Below are 21,779 nucleotides of genomic sequence, written 5' to 3' on the forward strand. Positions count from 1 at the left end.
TTGTGATTTTACCATCACAATGACTAGCTACCTTTACTGTAAAAAGAGATTGTGCTTGAAAAAGACAAATCTATCATAGCTCACTCTTCATTTAATTTACTCAGCCACATATTATGTTTACTTAATTATGTTTACCTCTTCAGGAACTGCTCTGATATTAGTGAAACCTTTTCTGAACACTACAAAAACCTTTTTGGCCCCACATCTCAACGCTGATGTAGCACAGTCAAACGCTGTGTCACCAGCCCCCAACACGACCACATTGCCATGGAGATCAGGTAGCTGAGACTTGCAGCTGCACAAACCTAGTGAAATACAACAAAATCATAAAGATCTAAGTCTTAGATTTTTTAAAAAGGTGCAAATTGTCAAGTAATAATCATTTATAAAGTCTTCTGAAATATAGTAACTGTATGCAATAACTTAAATATTAAAAAGTAATGAGTGAATTATTTAAATTGCTAGTAAAGCGAACAAATTTGTCTTCTGTGTTCTGTCACAGTCTCGCTTGACATTATCTGTTATTTCTTCACCTTGTGTTAAGAAGGTGAAAAGCAAGAGAAAAACCTTTGAACAGAAAGAGGAAGTAAGAATTATTAAACTTAATTTCAGTCAGAAGTTTGTTGTACTCGGAGCTGTACACATATTTTGTTACCCACTGTGATGTGGACATGATTTAGTAGTGAAATTGTATGTACACCTATTCTAGAGGACTTAGAATAGTTTGTGCCCGCTGAGATGCAGATGTAAATGCACTTATTTTGGATTACACTCATTATTTTATATTGCTACTATGAAGGTGTTCAGGCCATTTCTCATTTAACCAGTGATTTGAAACTGAATGCTTGAAGTTGCAGTATATTATTATTATTAAATAAATATTTTGTCTGCTACAGTTGGACTCAAGTTAATCTGTACCATTTATGTTTGTTAAGCATAGCTGCAGGACACACGAACACAGCATTCTGAATTTTGGTGAACAGCATTCTACACATTGATAGCAATACCTGTCTTTACATCTTGGTGACCAGTCTATATTTGTCACATAATCTTTCCATGTTTTCATCTAAGATGAACTGCACAGTGTTTTCAGATAAGTCAACTCTTTATGTAGTTTTTTTTTCTATAGGGGTGTTTGAGGCCAGTGTTTTGTTTGGGCCTCTCAATAGAACTTTGAAAGACATTTCAAACTTTGAAAGACATTTCAAGCTTTGAAAGACATGGGTGGCATTCTATGGCGAAACTCCACAAGGACAAATTTCACTAGTCACAATTAGCTTCCAGAACATTGATTTAGCTATCTGATAATGACCTTAATTTTACAATACACCTCTAGCTAACTGATAACAATCTTAATTTTACAATACACCTTTAGCTAACTGATAATGATGAATGATAAATGAAGTATAGCTCTAATGGGATGGCCTAACTTAATCCTACCTGCTTTGCTAGCTTGGGAAACAAGTGGTAGAAAGTCTTTAGATGTATAAAACCCTTGTCCTTGGGTAAGTTCTTGAAATATTTCTATCTTCTTGGGATCTGGGAGGCCTATTTATTGATAACATGGTTTCAAAGAGTATATTTATTTCCAATTAACCTTACAAATAGTCATAAATAATAGAGCTTTTAACAGTTACAGATAACAATGATAATTTTTTGTTATTTGTAAAGTTAATAACTAACAACTTATAAATGAAATGCTCAATATTAAAAAAAAAATACTTATGTATTAATGAAGTATATATTTTTTTTAAAAAGTATATTAAAATAATCCTAACCTAAACCCAAGAAAATTGCCTTGAATCCTTGTTGTCTTAAATTGTTTATAGTCAAGTCATCTGGATCCAGTGATCTATTAGAAATAACCTAAGAAATAGATGGGTCTATAAAAAATTAGTATTTGAATAAAGGTAAAGATGACATAACTAAAAGTTAACTTAATAGACACCTACATAAACAAACAAAAACAACAGCATTGTAAATAGAAGTAAAATAATGATCTTCAATTCCTAGTATACCAGTATATTTAAAGAATAATTCTTATTTGTTAGTATGCTTCAACCAAAAAAAAAAACAACAGCTTATAAAAAAAAAAAGTTCACCTTAACACCAAGATCTTTCATTAGTTCCACTTCAAAACTCACAACACTAAAAGGTAATCTGTACTGAGGAATCTCTGAGGAGCTGCACAATAAAACATTAAGAGATTTTAAACTATTGCAATATGTTTGCAGGGAAATAAATCAGACTGTATATATTAGGTAAAGACGTAGACAATGTAAATTACTTCAAGCGAGGAAATAATGAAAAAAAAAAAGCAGAGAACAAAAATTTAAAGGAATTTATTGAATTCACATCTTCTGATTAGTTTCACAATTTGTTTTTTTTATCCCTTTATGTAGATTCATAAGTATTTTTTTTAAAGTGCAGATCTGTAGCAAGTTTCAAATTTTTCTCACTACTGTAAAAATCTGCACATTCTTTTTTTTTTGTGGCTGCTAAATTGTTTAAATATTCTAACACTTGGACCTATTTATATGCTTTCCACCAGGTTAAGTTTATGGATAGTATATGGATTTGTTGTGTAGGTTTCCTTGCTTTTATGTTAAAGCCAAATTAATTTTGATTCCGTTATTTTAGCTATGAAAGTCACATCATCTCAATTGGCTAAATTTGTTTATTCCTGATGAAGATGTTGGGAAACCATTCAATATCTGTTAGCCATCTCCATTACTCGAAGATCTCTTAGACTCCAATTCTTGATGTCTTCTATTTCCTTCCTTTGTCTGCCTCTTCATTTTCTCCTTGGCCAGTCGTGTGAATCTTGAGATACGGCCTTAGCTTGTATTTTTTTTACATGCCACCATTCCCTCATTCGCCATTGTGATCCTGTTTTGGATTTCCTCATTTGTGATAGGGTGATACCAAGAATCTTTCTATGTAGCATCTTGATTCCCTGGCTAGGATCATCCTCCATAATTTTACAGTTACAAGTCCATGATTTGTAAGCATTCAATAAATTATCATGCCAGAGGAGTGCATGAGTTTGGTTTTCTTGCCAAGTGCTCTGCCATTGTCTTTCCAAAATTGTAAAGGACCAAACCTCATGCTAGCCTTAAATGAGCATTAGTATGTATTGGTCTAAATTAAAACTAGCAAAGAGAGATTATCTCTAAAAATGATATTCATAATTCCATAAATCAACCAATCAAAATCTTAAAAATAAATACTCAAAAGCTTTTAGAACCTATTTCATTATATTTTGTGCAACAAATATTCTATAGTTAGATGTTTTAACTCTTTCAATGCTGCCTTGCTTGAAGCGGAGGTTTATATTGTCTACATCTTGTGATTCTCAAAGAGTTAATACTCTCTATCTTACCTCAGCCCACCGAGATATGATTTTTTCTCAAAAATAGTAATGTCAGAATAACCCAGCCTGGCCAAGAAACTGGCACAACTGATACTGGCAGGTCCACAACCAATCAGTGCTATCTTAGATTTATAGCTTTCTGGTAGTTGATCAAGTGGTGTAAGACTTGGGTCTCTGATTTGTGGAACTCTCATCTCTTTAAACATCTGAGAATACATGGATAGAATTGGTATCTTATCTTATATAATACAGACATTACTTCAAAAAAGAAGATGATTACATCATACACGTCATGCATTTAGCTATGCATATTAACCAATGACCTGAATTCTGCCAAGTCACTGGTTTTCCTGGCTGGCTCAGGCAACCCATTCCAGGGTCTTATAGCACTAGGGAAGTGTACAAATTTGTCCTAGCATATGGAATGAGGAATGTGCCTTTATCTTTGTGTCTTTCTGAGTATTTTATTAGATTTTGTTTTTGTATGATCCATATATGTAGATCAGAACCATTTTGATGTAAACATAATCTGTTGATAGCTAAGAAGAAAATGGCCAGATAAAAGCAAGTATTTTCACATGGAAAAAAAAAGACAATTAGAGAAATGTCACAGTCCTTTGTTTCTCTCTCTCACACACACACAAAGAGATAAAGGAGAAATTTAGTTTAGAAATAAAATAAAATTTCATTCTTTTTTTTTTTAAACAATAGATTTGCTTGTAAATTTTTAGTCACAAATTTGACAATTTCCTATTTACATACATAATGATTAGAAGGAACCTACTAGGTAAAACAAATGGAAGAAACAAGACCATTTTGTTTAGGTCAATTTTTGCAATAAATAGCAATATGGCAATTATCCAAGTCAGTTTGCAAGCAATATGCTAGGACAAATTTGTACAAGTACTCCTTCTCTAGCGCTCTTATAGTTTGTCCATATTGGTTGGATAATGACCACTTTTGTCATCCAGGGGGCTGAGGGCTTTGCACTGGTGTTTTGTGCTTCCTCGTGTGGCTGGTGAGACCTATGTGAGCCCAGAATGTTCGGCTGCACACTGGGCAGGTTATTTCAGCTGGCCTTGCTTTTCTTCTCTGATGATTTTCTTCTGCCAGTGCTATTCTCTTTTTATCAGCAATTTGTGCGCTAGTTTTCACAGCGCGACGCCATGATGCTCTGTCATGTGCTTCTGTCTCCCAGTAGCTGGGTTTATGCTGAACGCTTTCAGAGAAGCTTTGAAGGTCCCTGAAGCGTTTTCTTTCTCTCTAGTGCTATTAGAGCATGGAATGGGTTGCTTGAGTCAGGAATATCATTCACTTGGAAGAATGTAATTCATTGATTAGCATTATTTAGCATGCATGACTAGATTGACAATACATATTCATCTTTTTTTTAAAGTAATGTCTGTATTTTATAAGATAAGTTAAGATAATGTTTGAAATAAGTCACATCTTTTTTTTTCATGCTTTCCTGTCTCAAACTATGGTCAATGTACAAACCTCTGTTGCAAACTGCTGCAGACCACCTATGTTAATTGGTCCTTCTTCTGTAGCATCTAGGTTACATCCTCCGACACAGAGATCTGAAGTCGGACATACCATACCACATGACAGACCCAAAGGGTTATCAGAGAAAATAGTTTTGGCTGCACCATAATAGTTCTGTGAAAAGAAATACCAATGAATTAAGAAAACAATAATATAAACCTATTTCGCTAACTTCTAGAAGACTATAAAGATGAAATCAGGCAACATTTTGATATCACTGATATAGAAGAAAGTAGCTGGTAGCAGGTGGCCTCTAAAAGAGACAGAGATACATTTGAGACCCAAAACAAGGGCCCTTTAAAAGAAAGGTACAGAGGACAAAAAGACGACATAATTAGATTTCCCATTGACAACTTCTTTGCCTGCAGTAGATGTTGCAAAATATGCCAATCCCAACATGGTTTGTATTGTCATGTAAAATACTCCATGCATCCTTAATCTTCAAAATGAAAGACAATGCCTTAAAAACAAAGGCCATTTTTTACATTAGATATTAAATATTATGCCACTGCCATGTAATCTTGCAATTCACGTTTAGTCAAAGTTAGTTAAAAACAATTAATATCATAGAACTATTACAGGAATCTAATCCCAATAGCAGTGAGGTTAGCCACAATTTTGCATTTTAAAAAAACTAATCACATTTATATGACACACGGATGAAAGCAAATTTTTGGGTTTATTAGCTAGGACAAACTTATAAACATTTTTTTTTTCATGTGCCTATTGAGTTAGAAATAAGTAGTCTGAATTGGACAAAAACCAGTTCAATGATTTTGATGAGCTAGAATTTCTAAATAGCAAAAATGACTCAATGAACACAAGGATATATAATATATAGGCTATGCTTAGTATGTGATATTCTTTTTTAAAAGAATTCTTTAGAAAAGATAAAAGATCTAGGCTACTGATGTTGTTCCTAGTTTCTGAAGCCATTGTTTAAAATCTAACATTCTACCAGCTGGCCTATTTATGTAAATCGATTAGGACTACAGAGACTAATTATTACCTTATTGGCAATGCATGAAATAAAAAATTTAATGTCCAGTTGGGTGGGACAGCTCTTCTGGCACGGGGCATCAGCACACTTCAAACACCTGGCTGCTTCCTTTAGAGCCCCTCTCTCACTCAAAGTTGTATGTTTGATGTCATCAAAATTTTTATATAGGTTAGACTCACTTGTACAAGACTTGGGAAAAAAACAAATATCATATAAATATAGCAATAATCTAATCTCAGCCTAAACAGAGGGGTAGCTAGGGTGGGGGGTCCATATTCAAAAGTCCCCCCCCCCAGGCCACCACTTGAGGGAGCCCCCAAATGAATGTCCTAATTTTTTTTTCGATTAAATATTACGCCACTGCCATGTAGTTTTCCTATTCACATGAAATCAAAAATACTAAACAGCACTGATCTAGATGATGGTGTTAAATTTTACTTATATACTGTATCAACTGGAATTTAGACATATATACATTATCATATGTCATGATGTCCATTGTCAAATTGCAGAGACCCCTAAAAAGGTCAAGCTCCCTGGGTCCTCAAATACCTAGCTATGCCACTGAACTTGAATACACAACTATCAAGACTACCAAGACTAGACCAACATAAGTATAGTTAAATTGCCTAGTCATGTAGTAGATTATCATTGATTATGTAATTTGGACTGCCATCTTGAATGTCCCAGGTTCAAAACCTGTCAGCCTACACCCCCTCCCATCCCCATGGGTGTAATGGTTTTAATTCAAAGAAACTTCTAAAACAAATCAAACATGTACAAGCTAGTGTAAGAGCAGCAGAAGTAACGTACAGGCCAGGACTTATAGCCTAACCTACTACGGGACTCCAGTGACAACATCCATGACAACACAGTACCTGGCCAATTTAGAGTGTTTGTAAGTGTGCTATTTAGGTTACGGCTACTCAGTATATAGCAGTGGTGTCCCTTGCTGACTGTTGGTTTTCCAGTATGGTGTCCTAACAAACAGCTGATTTTGTCAGTCAGAAACTAGCATATAAGAGTTATGTGCTGTTAATGTAATTAACAAGAGGGCTAACTATTTAGTTCTATACCAGCTTTAACAGAATTTGATATTAACAAAAAAAAAATAAAAGTGATAGAAATAAAAACTTACAGAACATTCCTTGGAGTCATTTCTTTTCCAATGTCCTTTTCCTTTTTTGGTGGCATCACTGGGAACTACTGTTGCATGACGTCGGACTCTTGGGTTGAGAGCAAGCAGGTTCTGTACACAGCATAATTTGTAGGTTATTAAATATAGAGAACTCTAAAATTTAAAATGGCAATTATGAATCATTGCTAGGTTTTGTGAGAAGGGGAGAGAAAGAAAGAATGACAGAGAAAGAGAGAGAGAGAAACAATGCTTTGAACGAGAGAGAGAAGGCTTTGAACGAGAGAAAGAGAGAGAGAGAGAGAGAGAGAAGAAGAAGGAAGAGAAGAGAAAAAGAATATAAGACCTGGTCTTTTTGCATGTCGCGTATAGGACGTAATCATCTTCTTTTTTGAAGTAACGTCTGTATTATATAAGATAAGAAGATTTTGAGAGATAAAGAGAGAAAAAAATTACTATCAAAAACATTAAATAACTGGAATATTAAAAAACTTATTTGTTTCCAGAGCTATTTGTGATATCTGCACTTTCCTCGTTCCAAATGCTAGGACAAATTTGTACAAAAGCTCCTTCTTCTCTGGTGCTATTAAAGCATGGAATGGGTTGCTGAGCTAGCCAGGAAAATGTTTGTAAAATGTTTTACATGTTTCGGATGTTCCTTCAGAGTTGAAGATAATTACTTCCTAGTCCAAACCTCCCGCAGGACGACGGGGGATGGGAGCGGGCAGGGTTTGAACCCGGGACCATCGATAAATCTGAACGACAGTCCAGCGTGCAAACCGCACGACCAGGCAGCCATCCAGTGACCAGTGACTTGGCAGAATTTAGGTCATTGGTTAATATGCATGACGCTTAGGACGTAATCATCTTCTTTTTTGAAGTAACGTCTGTATTATAGAAGATAAGATTTACTATGGGGCCCTCATGAAGTCCAAATATCATACATTAAAGCTAAATATATCTTGGGAGCCCTATAAGCTATGCCTTAATTATGTTCAATGTTGCCTAAAGATAAATCCGGCCTTGTTTGTTTCATACCAAGCGATACAAAGTACAATCCCTTTAAACACTTCCTAATGTAGGCCTACTGACAACAATCCTAATGTAGGCCTACTGACAACAATCCTAATGTAGGCCTACTGACAACAATCCTAATGTAGGTGTCACGTACACTGTATCAGCCAAGGGGGGACACGACAATTCGTTCACTGACATTTCGTTCACCGACAAATCGTTCACGACTTTTCATTCACGCGACTTTTCGTTCACCAGACATTTCGTTCACCCGACAATTCGTTCACGCGACTATTCGCTCACGGACTATTCGCTCACAGACAACTTGTTCAACGACAACTTGTTCACCGACAGTTGGTTCACGACAAATCGTTCACGCGACTAATCGTTCACTAACAATTCGTTCACAGACAAATTGTTCACAGACAAATCGTTCACTGGATATTTCCAAAAACAAAAAATTGCTAGAGATCGAACCCGATCCGATATTCTTTGTAAATTTTTGTTTGTTTGTTGTTAATATTTTGTTAACGAGGAAAGTATGTGATAAAAAATTATACTTAAAATAAAAAAGAGATCTTACAAGCAAGCTGAAACATTTAAATGGGACCTCACTTTACAATAGGTAACATTTTTACTTTCAACATGTAGTTCTTCTTTTACACTCATGTCCATCATGTAGTCTTGTTCGACCTACCCATATTTGCTTATCTTGTTAATAGCGGTCCAGATGTTTAATTAACATACCCATTTTATTGATATCTTATTAACAAAAACAAATCTTATCTTATATAATACAGACGTTTCTTCAAAAAAAGAAGATGATTACGTCCTACGCGTCATGCATTCTGCCAAGTCACTGGTTTTCCTGGCTAGCTCAGACACACTAGTATTTTTTCCACAATCCTTTCAGTGTTTTTACGAGAGATAATTTAGATTTTTAACAATGGTACTAGATTTGGTACAATATATGGTTTCACTGTTTAACTCTGAACGTCACATACTAGATACAGATCTAAGGTTAAAACTTATCAGTTAAGACATCTACGAAAAAACAAACTAATTACATATACAACACTAGGAAATATTTTGGTTCCCTATCAAAAAGTTATAATTTATCGCAATACAACAAAATAAAATTGTTTCAATAAATTTGTTATTGAAGTCCAAGCAATCAAATTAGTCTACCAACATATATAGGTCACATATAGAAACAAGTTAACTAAAATAAAAATAAAACAAAACCTCTTTTAAACTTGATGGATGGAAAGTACTATACTAGTGTCTAGTAGATATTTTCAATGTTAACAGATTGAACATGTGTATAGGCAATGTCCAATAAAGTTTTATTACTTCCAGAGGAGCCAGTCTGTCTAGCACTTCACTAGGTGTTAACTAGAGTATACAGATAAATGGGTAGATTCCCGGTAGATGAAAAAAAAAAGAGGGGGGGGTGTAAAGGTATATTAAAGGTGAAAGTAAAAATGTTACCTATAGTAAAGTGAGGGCCCGTTTACATTTTTCAGCTAGCTTGTAAGATCTCTTTTTATTATTTTTTTTTTATATTTTAAGTATAATTTTTATCACACACTGTCCTCATTAACAAAATATTAACAACAACAACGAAATTAAATAAACTCGGAATAGACCTGATCTCTAGAAATTTTGTTGCATTTGGAAATAATAGCTACAAAAGTTTTAATGTAAATAAATTTAACACGCGACGAAAATATATAAAATTAACAATATGTTACTATCCAGTGAACGATTTGTCTGTGAACAATTTGTCCGTGCCGTGAACGAATAGTCGCGTGAACGATCTGTCGCGTGAACGATTTGTCGTGAACCAACTGTCGGTGAACAAGTTGTCTGTGAGCGAATAGTCGCGTGAACGAATTGTCGGGTGAACGAAATGTCTGGTGAACGAATAGTCGCGTGAACGAAAAGTCGTGAACGATTTGTCGGTGAACGAAATATCAGTGAACGAATTGTCGTGGAACCCAGGTCTGCCGGCAAGGTCAACGACCTCGGGAAAAACCAGCCTTGTATTAGTTTCATTTTCGAAATGAATTTCATTGGTTTCAAAATATTAATTATTATGTAGTTGCTACATTTATTGGTTAGATCTCAACCAAGCGGCAATGAGATATGAGTCACGTGGCAATTCGCCCAAAGCTTTATTTTTCTTTATACTTTTTCTAGTCAGTGTTGTACGGAACGTGTTAGTGTAAAGATGTACTAAAGTCGGTTGTAGATATTCATAGAGATAGGATCTAACTTGTATGTAGTTAAGAATATATATTTTATTCATATCAAGACTCAGATATATTATTGAAGAGATCGGTTCAAGTACATTTAAGCATTGTAACTATTTTGTTTATAGTGTTTTCAAGTTATTAATTAAAGTAATTGTTTTTGAACGAAGAGAAGTTTCTTCATTGAATTTAGATCGTACTCAGATCATATTTGTCAAGTTGTAACGCCTAGACCTAGATGATCCTCTTATCAATTGGCAACATTCTATATGATCGTATCATCAACATAGATCTGTCTACTTCTATACGATCATCTTATTGAAAGATCATTTCAAGATCCTCGGCAACACAGTCATTGATAGTGCAATATAGTTCAAGTCTGATCGTGACATCTGGCACCATTAGTGACACGTGACAGTAGCACTATTGAAGATTGTGACAGTAGCACTATTGAAGATTGTGACAGTAGGCATACTGACAACAATCCTAATGTAGACCTACTGACAACAATCCTAATATAGGCCTACTGACAACAATCCTAATGTAGGCATACTGACAACAATCCGAATGTAGGCCTACCGACAACAATTCTAATGTAGGCCTACTGACAACAATCCTAATGTAGGCCTACCGACAACAATCCTAATGTAGGCCTACTGACAACAATCCTAATGTAGGCCTACCGACAACAATCCTAATGTAAAAATGAACTCAGATGGACTCTATATTGGTCCTAAAAAACAACCTGACATTCAAATAACAAATAGCTTTAAAGTGTAGGCCCTTTATGAAAATTAGTAGACTGAAACTCACAATGAATTGAGAAACAAGCGCTACAGGAGACTATTGTTTGTTAGGCGCTTCCGCGCTGTGTCTTATGCCACTTTAGACTTATCATTTTATGTCTTATGCCAGTTAGGCACTCTACTCTAGATCTAGATCTAACACGACTAACACTCAATAAACGAAATGAACAAATACATACGAAAGGTCAACAATATCAGTTAAGCTGATAGATTAGTGAATGTCGAATAGGAAGTTTAATAATAACGAAGAAAACCGTCGAATGTTATCAAACTAAGCCTAAATCTCTACGTTCACAAAAGGTGCCTCTCTGTAGTCTGTTTTCATTTCTCTATATTCTTACTTCTTGAGCTCCATCATGGACATACGGTGGCAAGACCGCACTACGAACAGCGATGTCCTTGCGAACGCCGGTATGGTCAGTATAGAGGGACTTCGCATGGTCCGACAGTTACGCTGGGCAGGGCACGTATCCGTATGGGAGTCGAACGTATGCCAAAGGCAGTCTTTTTTTCGTGAGCTAAAAGGTGGTCGACGTAACAGAGGCGCAACACGGTAACGCTTCAAAGACCAGCTTAGGCGCCAACTTGCATTGGCTGACATAGAAGAGAGCACCTGGTGGCATGCGGCCTCAGAAAGAGACAGCTGGAGGTCACTCACAAAGGCCGCGGGGTACACATTTGAGACCAAAAGAAAATCCGCTGCCGAGGACAGACGCAGACGGCGAAAAGAAAATCTAAATCGACCACCTGCGGACAATGGTTATGCTTGCCCTGTAGGTCACAGCACGGGCTGCGCAGCCACGGGAAATAATGCATTCCTCACTAATCTTCGGACTCGAAGACAAGCCTTATTATTCTTTCTCAAAGCCTAGTCTAGTTTTTACTAGTCGCGTCATTGTCAAAGCTTCCATTATTTATGAAACAAATAACTAATTCCTATACGTGCCATACCACTGTCAACGTCTTCATGTCCAGTTCTATCTTTACATATAAGGCCTACTCATGGGTCGGAGTCAAAAGAACCCTGGGATAGCCAAATGGCTACAGACTTTTAACAGAGTTGACAGGCTCTGACTCAACCATGGTCCATATTGTCACATCGTCTGCAGCTTTAAATGCAGAGATTGCGATCGGCGAGGCTCTGACAACCATTAACTTTCAGCTCGGCGAAGTGCACCTGATGAGGCGAAGTGCACCTGATGAGGCGAGGAAGCACATGATTGGACGAGGAGCACTCGTTGGGAAGACGATAGATGTTGTGGAAGATCCTTAGCAGCTTCTTAGACATGTGATCGATAACAGCAACAGAAGAAATGTCTGGTTCCTCTTAAGTATTGCGCAGTGCAGAACGGAACACTGTCCTATTGGGGCATACTTTGCCCGGTTCCACACGAACTTTGACTCCCGATGCCGTCACTGTGGAGAGAGCGTCGAAACAGTGTCGCACGTCTTGTACGAGTGTCCCCAGCTCCGCGAGCTAAGGGGGGACTTGTCTGAACAGTCACTCGACTTGTATGGTAGCTAAGAGGCACTACGCCGGACGGCTAAGTTTCTTGCCAGAGCACTACGGGAGGACTAGTCCTCCCTGCTCTGATTTTTTCAATAGGAGTTCATCTCAGGTTCCTCTAAAGATAAGTAAATATAAAATTGTGTCAAGAAATAATTTGTCCACTCTTTCTCATGCTGAGACGCAGACTTGGACACAATTTCTCATACTGGCTGCCTGGTCGTGCGGTATGCGCGCTGGACTGTCGTTCGGTCGTCTCCATGGTCCCGGGTTCCTAACCGGCCCACCGCCATCCCCCCCGTCGTCCCTCAGGAGCTTTGGACCTATGGAAAAGAATATTTTCATCTTAGAAGGAACACCCGAAACATTCAAAACATGTTTAACTCGCTTGCGTGGGAATAATACCTATACGTTCTTTACGTATGTTGGAGTAGGCTACTGCAGTAACTCCGGGTTTAATAATGAAACAACACATCCAGATCTTTCAATGATTTGAAAACACAGGGGAAAAACATAGGTACTCATTAAGATACTTTAATCATCACCAAAACAAAACAACAAAAACAATATGATAGAATATTACTAGAATTGTAAAAAAAAAAAAAAAAGTATTTTCTCTGTTGGTTCTTGTTAAAGTTTACTGATTTTGGCTCAAAGCCAGTATCTATATTTCAGAATAAATACTTAAATACTAAAGAACAACAACAAAGTATATATAAAAAGAAGAACCTCACATTACTGCTGTATATCAAAATACTGCAAGATTTATCCCCCTTTTCTATATAAAAACAAAATTAATTTCCACTAATTAATGAACACATAGGTTCCATTTTTAAAATGATTCTGCAAAGTTTCAACTTGACCCGAGAATGGGATGTGGGAGAACTAACGTCTCGGGGCCTACAAGATTTGTATCAGACAGACAGTGAGTTTATATAGAGCAGTGATTCCCAAAGTGGTCTATATAGACCCCCAGGGGTCTACGAAGACTTCTAAGGGGTCTACAAAAGTGAGAAAATAAATTGGGGGTCTATGAGAGAATAGATCTGATTTACGAAGGTCGTGACTTTAATTTTTACATCCCATTAACGTAACTCTTTAATACACTAAATATATGGTTTGCACCTTAGTTCATCCTTTAAATATGTATCCTGCTATTCAAACAAAAAAATTGTTGTATTTAATTTCAATACTTATTTAAATAGCTTAATTTTGTCTACTTGTAACTAATGTTCAATAAAAAGAAATGCAGACTGTGCAGCGTTGATTATTTAAGTCTTCATTCCTTCCTTGTCAAATAAGCGGTTGCCTACGTGCCTTTTTATGCTGATATGAAACCAATCACACTGGAGGATCATCTGAGACAATGTCACCCTGACAAAATAGATAAAGATTTCAAAGCCTGATAAAGTTCTGATTAGACCCACAAAATCTGTCTTCGACACCATATAGAGAAATAGGTGGTTTGTGAGAGTCTTCTTATCTTATATAATACAGACGTTACTTCAATATCTCTTTACTTATAGCAACATACCCCGGGCATGCTGCCCTGCCTCATAGTGGCGCCCGGGTGGAAGCGATTGTAGGAGGAAACGATTAGGCTAAAGGGTAGCAAAACAAGACTCCCGTGGGGGTGCCTAAGGGGGTGCGAGAGCATCTTCATTGCACTGCGCGCAGTTTTAAAAAGCTCCCACAACCTCGTCACAATCCAGGCGCTGTTCCTCAAGGGGCCGTTACATAAATGGCGTGTCCTGCACTGTTAGCCTGGTATAGAAAAGGAAAATGGCGGGAGTCTTAGTGTACGCGGTCTCTTGCCACTAGTCTGACCCACCCGTCAGACAGAACAGTGTACACTGTTCTCATTCAGGCCGGTGAGAGGGAGCTCTTGTTCACTTTTGCTGGCCTAGAGTTCCAAGAGCCGAAGGCTCAACTCTACCTGACAGTTTAAGAAGAAGAAGAAGATAGCAACATACGGAAAAAACTATAGAAAAAAAGTTAATTTTACCAGCCGTTAAGGGCCTATAGTTTTAAAAACTGATTTACACAATCCTACATCTGATATTATTAAAAGAATTTCTTTAAGCAACAAATAGTTCAAGAGCATATCAATAGCATTAGTTATAAAATTAATAGCTTTTTATGCTATTCTTTGCGAACAACATATATACACAGTTTGGGATCAGCGGCCTCACAGGCTCTGACAGGGTGTAGCTGCTGTGTGCTGCACACTGCCTAAGGGTCCCCGGCTCCTTATTTTTTTCCTCAGGGTTGACCTACGAAACCTTTCCCATGTTTGGGTATAACTGCAAGGCAGCAGAGTTTTGAATTTAGTTTTCCTTCTGCTAGGTGAGTAGCAAGCCATGGCTAATGAGCCCTTCCTGCTCAAAGCTTATTTAGGTGCCAGTTACTCACCTTCGCCCCTTCTGATAGCAAAAACAGTTCCTTGGACCCAATATTTGAGCCACGGGTCAAAGATCAAGAAATACACAAGAAACTGTTCTTTGCGGAAACTTTGACAGTGATACTTAAAACAAATTAATTAATTAATATTTAATATTTGAAGGACTATTTTATAGAACAGTAAATTCCTATATGAAACATGATTTCCGTAGCAACGGATGATAAGCATTTAAAAAATAAATTTCAGTTTGTTTAGTGATTCCAGTAACAAATATTAATTGTTATTTTAATTGGTTTAAATTTTAATTTTAGCAAGTTAAGCAGGGGGTCTACCGAAAACAAGAAAGCATAGCAAGGGGTCTATGAGGCAAAAAAGTTTGGGAACCACTGATATAGAGCATTGCAATACAGTAAAAAAAAAAAAAAAGAGCTTTGCAATAGTAGGTAGTAATTAGATCAATGGTCTCGTTTACGTGTCATATACCTACCCTCTACCCTATAGATCGCAAGGTCTGAAAGGGGTGCATTACTTTTACTACTAGCCTTGTTGTGCTGGCCACATGACGCCCTCGTTAACCGTAGGTCATAAAAACAGATGACCTTTACATTATCTGCTGTTGTGCTCCAATCAGAACTATGCTATCCTATGCGAGTTCCCACAGCTGCTCGGCTTTACAGAGGCTCTTGAAATAACTAAGGTACGCTTTTCAAACTTTTCAAACGTTTAATGACAAGGGAAAAATGGTCGTCGAGTCTTCTCTCTAGGCGTCTCTATCTTCCTTCCTTCCCAGCGTCCCCTAACATGACGTATTTCCTGTCTAGTTCTATCTACTCTTTTTTTGTCTCGAGATTGATACACAAAATTACTCTAAATACATATCATAACACTGCCCACGGAGATTGGAAGTTCTGAAAGGGGAACCCTACCCTTATCTTTCCCATTTTTATCACTCCAGGAAAAAAGAAAGGGCTTCGCCTTTGCATGTCCATAATTTACTGTGTAGTGTTGAACAGATTGATCTGTGCCACCGAAGAAGCTACGTGCATTTACCTTGACCTTTTCATGTACTCGTTTTGAGACACATTGTATTATTTCCCTTGAATAAGCAGGCGGTGATTCACTTTCGGGTTCCTATTTGGATTTCTTGTCTTAAAGGCAGATTTAATTAGATTAATACATAGTACACAGTAACAGAGCCGGACTTAGGTAATCGGAGGCCCTAAGCGAAGTGAATTGGGTGGCCCCAAATGAAAGATAAATATAAACAACGAAAAAAATAATGATTAAAAACATATCTGTATGAATCAATATGTTCTCGTCTCGTTCTTAACTGCTAATGGACCTTATTCACCAATCGTAAACAAACAACATTTAGCCACGTGGTGCTCTATCTCTTCTATATAATTTACGATCTCATGTGCAATTCATGATGGTTGTCACGTGACCGTTTTTCCCCCCCGTTGTTTTATCAATAAGATCACGTGACTAAATGTTGTTTGTTTACGATTGGTGAATGAGGTCCATTAAAGATGAACAGTCGAAACAGATCCGCTAACTCTCCTCGCCTTAAAGGCTTGAACCTACATCTTCCGTGACCGTGTTCACGACTTCCTCCATCAAATTAGCCGATTGGCCACTTCTTCTCAAGCCATCCGCTATTTGTTTGCCTTTCGATACACCGTACACAATCTAACGACTCGACTTTTCACCAACAGGTCTTCTAAAATTGATAGTCTAACCCATGGGCGTAGCCAGGATTTTTTTTCGGGAGGGTTTTGGGAATCCCCCCCCGACCTCCCCCCCCCCGCGAAAAAAAAATTATATATATAAATATATGTGTGTGTGTACATAATTAATCTTTAATACATTCTGACCCTTTCGGAAGACGTTTATTGTTTATTGTAGACTCCCCGCCCTTGCTAGCAAGGGGGTCTGGGGGAGTTCGCATCTCCCCCAGCGCGGGGCTTCGCCCCGCCGCTGAGCACTATTTCTGGTATTGAAAGCCAACAAAATGCATATTCTGAGGTATCTACAGTGCATTATCTTGCTATTAAAAAGTTTTATTTCAAAAACCTAATGGGCTATTCTTACTGACTTAGACCCTCTCGCGCCGTTCGGCGCATTTTCCGGCAAGCTGTATCCGCAACTCTTTTGCGTAATTCATTTTGTCGGAAAACATGTCCCGCAAAACCTCATGCGACGCTCTGTCACAACCTTACTAAGGATTCAACTCCCAGTTCGGCATATGATTTCTTTGATTTAGACCTGATCTCTATGACTGACTCCTAAAATCTGTCTTAGCCATCTTTGTTGAGACACATTTAATGATTTTCAATTTCGGCAGAAGACTATTCACACTTAATTAATGGAGCCCAAGCCACTGGTAGAAATTGTAACCTTTCTTGACTACGCTCATGGAATTACATGCCTGTATTTCGCTTTAGATTTTATATCGAAAAGGAAAGTTTTTTCGTCAAATCATCTGTTGAGGGGTTTTAAACTAAAAAATCTCTCGGTTTTTTTTTGTTTTTTTTTTAATTCAAAATCCCATTTAGCTACGATCATAGAATTTGGTGACTGTAGTTTGCTTTAAAATAATATTGAAGAGAGAGGTTTTCAACTCTTAACGCTCTGTAGGGGAATTTTAAACTCAAAACCATCTGGAGGGGTTTTAAACTTTAAAGAAAAAGCCCTCTGGAGGAGGGGTGTTTAAACTCAAAACCCCTTTGGCTACGCTCATAGATTTTATAGTGTGTAATTTGCTTTTTTTTTATATTGAAGAGGTACTTTTTAGCTTCAAACCCCAACTGGAAGGGGGAGGGGGGTTAAACTCAAAACCCCTTTGGCTACGCTCATAGAATTTTGAGTGTATAATTTGCTTTTATTATATTGAAGATGGGGTTATCGTAAATTTTGGATGGGGTTTTAAAATCAAAATCTTCCTCAACTGTGCTGTTGGAATTTGGGGATTGTTGTTTGCATTTTTTTTTGTTTTGTTTTATAGAAGAGGGGGATTTAACTTCAAAAACCTGTGGTAGGGGGTTTAAAAATTCAAAACCCCCTGGTAGAGGGATTTGTATCTCAAAACCCCATGATAGGGGTTTTTAAAATCTCAAAACCCCCTGGTAGGGGGATTTAAACTCAAAACCCCCTGGTAGAGGGTTTTTAACTCAAAACTGCCTCGGCTGTGCTGTGGTAAGTGATGATTTAGTATTAAAATCTCACCTAAAATAAACAAATGAAAGCAAAAATCAGTCACTTAATCCCAGGGGGGGGGATTTCATTTCGGGGGGGGGGTTTGAACCCCAAGAACCCCCCCCTGGCTACGCCCATGGCTAACCAGTAAATCTAAACTTTCTTTAATAAACCCAGTGTTATGGTAAAAACTTAGAGGTAGTCTAGCAGGCATAGAGCAATAGAGCTTTGCTATGTTTTAAATCTGTTCCAAGTTTCGCTGTTTTTTCTCTACAAAAATATTTCTAGTCCTATGGAGGCCCTAGGTGGCTGCCTATGCCTAAGGCCGGCCCTGATAGTAACTACATTATTCCAACTAACATGTTTATCACATTATATATATATATATAATTTATAAATTGCATGACGCGTAGGACGTAGTCATCATCTTTTTTGAAGTAACGTCTGTATTCTATAAGATATCAATCATTTGGGTGAAAACAACCAAACCAAATGATACATGAAATAATATGCTTAAACTAGTCATTGTCTTGTTTTGTTTTGTTTAACATGTTTCGGATGTTCCTAGCCCAAAAACTTCCCCAGAACGGCGAGGATTGCGACGGGCAGGGTTCGAACCCGGGACCATTGAGGCTGATTCCAGAGGGAATCCCACACGACCAGGAAGCCATCGTGTGTGGTAAGCGGTGTACAGTGTAAGAGCCTCTGTGGTAAGAAACTAAATATAGGAGCACTCACTTTTGGTCCATCTAATCTTTGACCCACTTTGTTTTGTGAGCAAAGTCTATTTTTAGCCCACACGCATATTGTGCCTCCACCTTCCACGTTCTGACCCATCTCATGGCCTTGAACGACTTTTCTGACCTATTTTGTTAATAACATTGTTTTGTCTTTTTTTTCGGCAGTGATTTAAACGCCCTTGCCGCAAGAACTGGTTATTTTAACTGTGTAGAACCTAGACTCTATAACCATTTTTATAAATCTTCAATATGAGCACTCATGTTTTGTTTTCCATTGCAATGATATGCTAGACAAAGAGTGAAAATAAAATAATTATAAATGGTGTACTGCTAGCATCTGACAATTCAAACCTATTTAAGGATTGGATAAAAACCAAGATTACATTGCCGTCTGCAACATCTATTTTCTAGTCCTAGATCTAGATCAGCTGACTTGCAGTGTGCACTGGAATGTTTTTGCTACACGAGCTTCCCTAAACATTTTAACAACAGGCAAACCTAAAGCAGCTATGAAAACAACAAACTTAAGAAACAAATCGTCTGCTAATTAATAGAACCAGGACGTAAATACTTTCCTTACCTCAATATCGGGCAAATCCCTGCTAACATTACTATACGCCATGTTTGATATCTCACAATAACGCATACACACACTACTGCAGACGTGTTAAAATTTTTTTTCTGGAAAACGCGCTACGAAGGCAGTAGAGTTTACAACTGAGTCTTACCACTAGATTTAAGGGTTTTTTTTTTCCCCCCTCTTGTATAGTTTACATTGTAATGACCTTGTTTTGGGTTGCGCTGTCCTACCATTGCCTGCCCCAAGAAACAGAGCGAAGGTTGTAAAAGTTTAAATCATTGGAACAAAAAGTGAATGTATTACAGTAGACTTTACGGAGAGGGAAATTCGGTCAGTCAGTAATTAATTTTCAACAGTTTCAACGTGTTTGCTTGGGGTTGGGTTGGGGCTGTTGACCTTCAAATAAAATTGCACTACTTCTTGACGGTTATTTCCACATTGAGCTCACGCATTTTCAATGCCGATTATACCCTATAAATAGATCGACTGATTTATATATATAATTCTCTTCTTCCCTCAAGAGTTTGGACGAGAAGTAAAGGAAAGATCACTCTCTTATTTCTGTGGATAGTCCTAACAAGAGTAGTATTCACACTACGGATGACTGACTGCGCGCATGACTGTCGTTTAAATTTATCAAACCCTGCCCGCTCCCATCCCCCTTTGTCATGTGGGAGGTTTGGACTAGGAACTAATCTAAGTAATCTACTATGTATATATATATATATGTAAATAGCAGGGCCGGACTTAACCATTGTGGGGCCCTATGCGAAACGGATTAGAGTATAAGTCATAGAGTATATCATAAAAATTCTGTTTCCTACATAGATCCCGCTCAATAGCAAGAATTACCAAATGTTTCAATCTATCTTTGAGAATTGTTGACCTCAAGTAATTCTTCATTAGTTTGAGGCGGTAGAAGCTTGTTTCACCAGATTAAACAATTACGGCTGATGCATAATGCCGCGCGTAAGATTGGTTTTCCATATTGAATGACAACCCAAAATGACAATTTTTGTGTATATATTTCCGTATATTTTAAGGACTTTTTCATATATTTTACGATTTCGGGAGATTTCCAGGAGCCCCTGGTAAATCGACAGGAGGGCGCGGGAAATCTGTTTTTAAGTTATAAAATGGTTTAATTTAATAATTTATACACCTTGAATTAGCGCGGGTCCCATGAAAGTGCGGATCCTTCGGTCGCATAGGTTGCAGTGGCCTAAGACCGGCCCTGCATAATAGCGGCGTATGCTACTAGTCAATCAATAATCTAAATTCATTTTAAAAAAAAATTGCAAGTGTTATTGATGACATCTGACTTGTACACACGTTGCAACGATCCTTGCTTTGATTTTGTAAGCAATGACATGATACGATATGGTATTTGATTGAATATAAGCACTCAGTGGGATAGAGAAGGACCATAACATAACGCAAAGAAATAAGATGCTTATAAGCCATCAAACTCACAAGGAACTTGTGTCATTTGTGACGAGTGCTCATGCATTTTCAGAAGATACATATTATGTTTAAAAGTGGTGTCAAGTACATATGACATGCTAAGCAAAAAGGTTTGCCTACAGGACGGCCACTTCGGAAAGTACAGGTATTTAAAATCAAATTTCTGGACTTCCACTTACCAAGAAAATAAGCTTAGGTTTCAAAGAGACAACACTGGCTTTTCAGCTAAGAGGGAATGATCAATGAAATTAATAGTCACTTAAATTGTACTCCACTAAACAAGATAACAAGAAATAACACTGACATAAATAGCTTTGATGATATATAATTTTTCTTGTATTTCATTCACTTCTGTTTTGTGTTGTCAACATTAGTATAAAATACAAGATCTTAAGTTAAAGAACATAAAGGTCGAGTTCTAATATGATGGAAAGTAATTTTTAAAGTCCTTTATCATTTACAAATGTTTGATAGAGATTTACTTTACTTTTATTTCAAAAGAATCTATGCCCCCTTCCCCCCCCCCCCCATATAATTTTAAATGTCTTTACCATATTTAGTACATTAGATTCTTGTTGTACTAAAAAAAAAGTAAAGTTCCCCTTTCAGACCTTGCGATCTATGGGGCAGTTGATGTAAAGGTTTTTTGTTTCTGTGGCCCACGGTTAGCAAGGATGTCATGTGACCAACACAACGACCAACCGCCTTTACCTTTCCCCAGCTAATGTCAGGTACCCATTAGAGCTGGGTGGTCTCAGAGGCGC

The 21,779-nt window shown here is 37.4% G+C and overlaps 2 protein-coding genes across 2 annotated transcripts in view; both read right to left on the reverse strand.

Annotated features, from left to right (window-relative positions):
* LOC106050444 (dihydropyrimidine dehydrogenase [NADP(+)]-like) overlaps nucleotides 1-19,710 on the reverse strand; it is a 32,896-nt gene extending 13,186 nt beyond the window's left edge. The window contains exons 1-9 of the mRNA XM_056030882.1: nucleotides 19,552-19,710; nucleotides 7,057-7,167; nucleotides 5,928-6,107; nucleotides 4,871-5,032; nucleotides 3,383-3,579; nucleotides 2,103-2,184; nucleotides 1,779-1,866; nucleotides 1,441-1,548; nucleotides 136-305 (exon numbers count right to left, since the gene is read on the reverse strand). Coding sequence (XP_055886857.1) covers nucleotides 136-305; nucleotides 1,441-1,548; nucleotides 1,779-1,866; nucleotides 2,103-2,184; nucleotides 3,383-3,579; nucleotides 4,871-5,032; nucleotides 5,928-6,107; nucleotides 7,057-7,167; nucleotides 19,552-19,617 — 1,164 coding nt within the window. The 5' untranslated portion in view covers nucleotides 19,618-19,710. The remainder of the gene's footprint in view (nucleotides 1-135; nucleotides 306-1,440; nucleotides 1,549-1,778; nucleotides 1,867-2,102; nucleotides 2,185-3,382; nucleotides 3,580-4,870; nucleotides 5,033-5,927; nucleotides 6,108-7,056; nucleotides 7,168-19,551) is intronic.
* A 1,484-nt stretch (nucleotides 19,711-21,194) lies between these two features.
* The window catches only part of LOC106051907 (uncharacterized), a 32,106-nt gene continuing 31,521 nt past the window's right edge, over nucleotides 21,195-21,779 (reverse strand). The window contains exon 11 of the mRNA XM_056031126.1: nucleotides 21,195-21,240. The gene's annotated coding sequence lies outside the window, so the exon portion shown is untranslated. The remainder of the gene's footprint in view (nucleotides 21,241-21,779) is intronic.

This window comes from Biomphalaria glabrata, chromosome 5, assembly GCF_947242115.1.
Source record: "Biomphalaria glabrata chromosome 5, xgBioGlab47.1, whole genome shotgun sequence".
In the NCBI taxonomy this organism is placed as follows: Eukaryota; Metazoa; Mollusca; class Gastropoda; family Planorbidae; genus Biomphalaria; species Biomphalaria glabrata.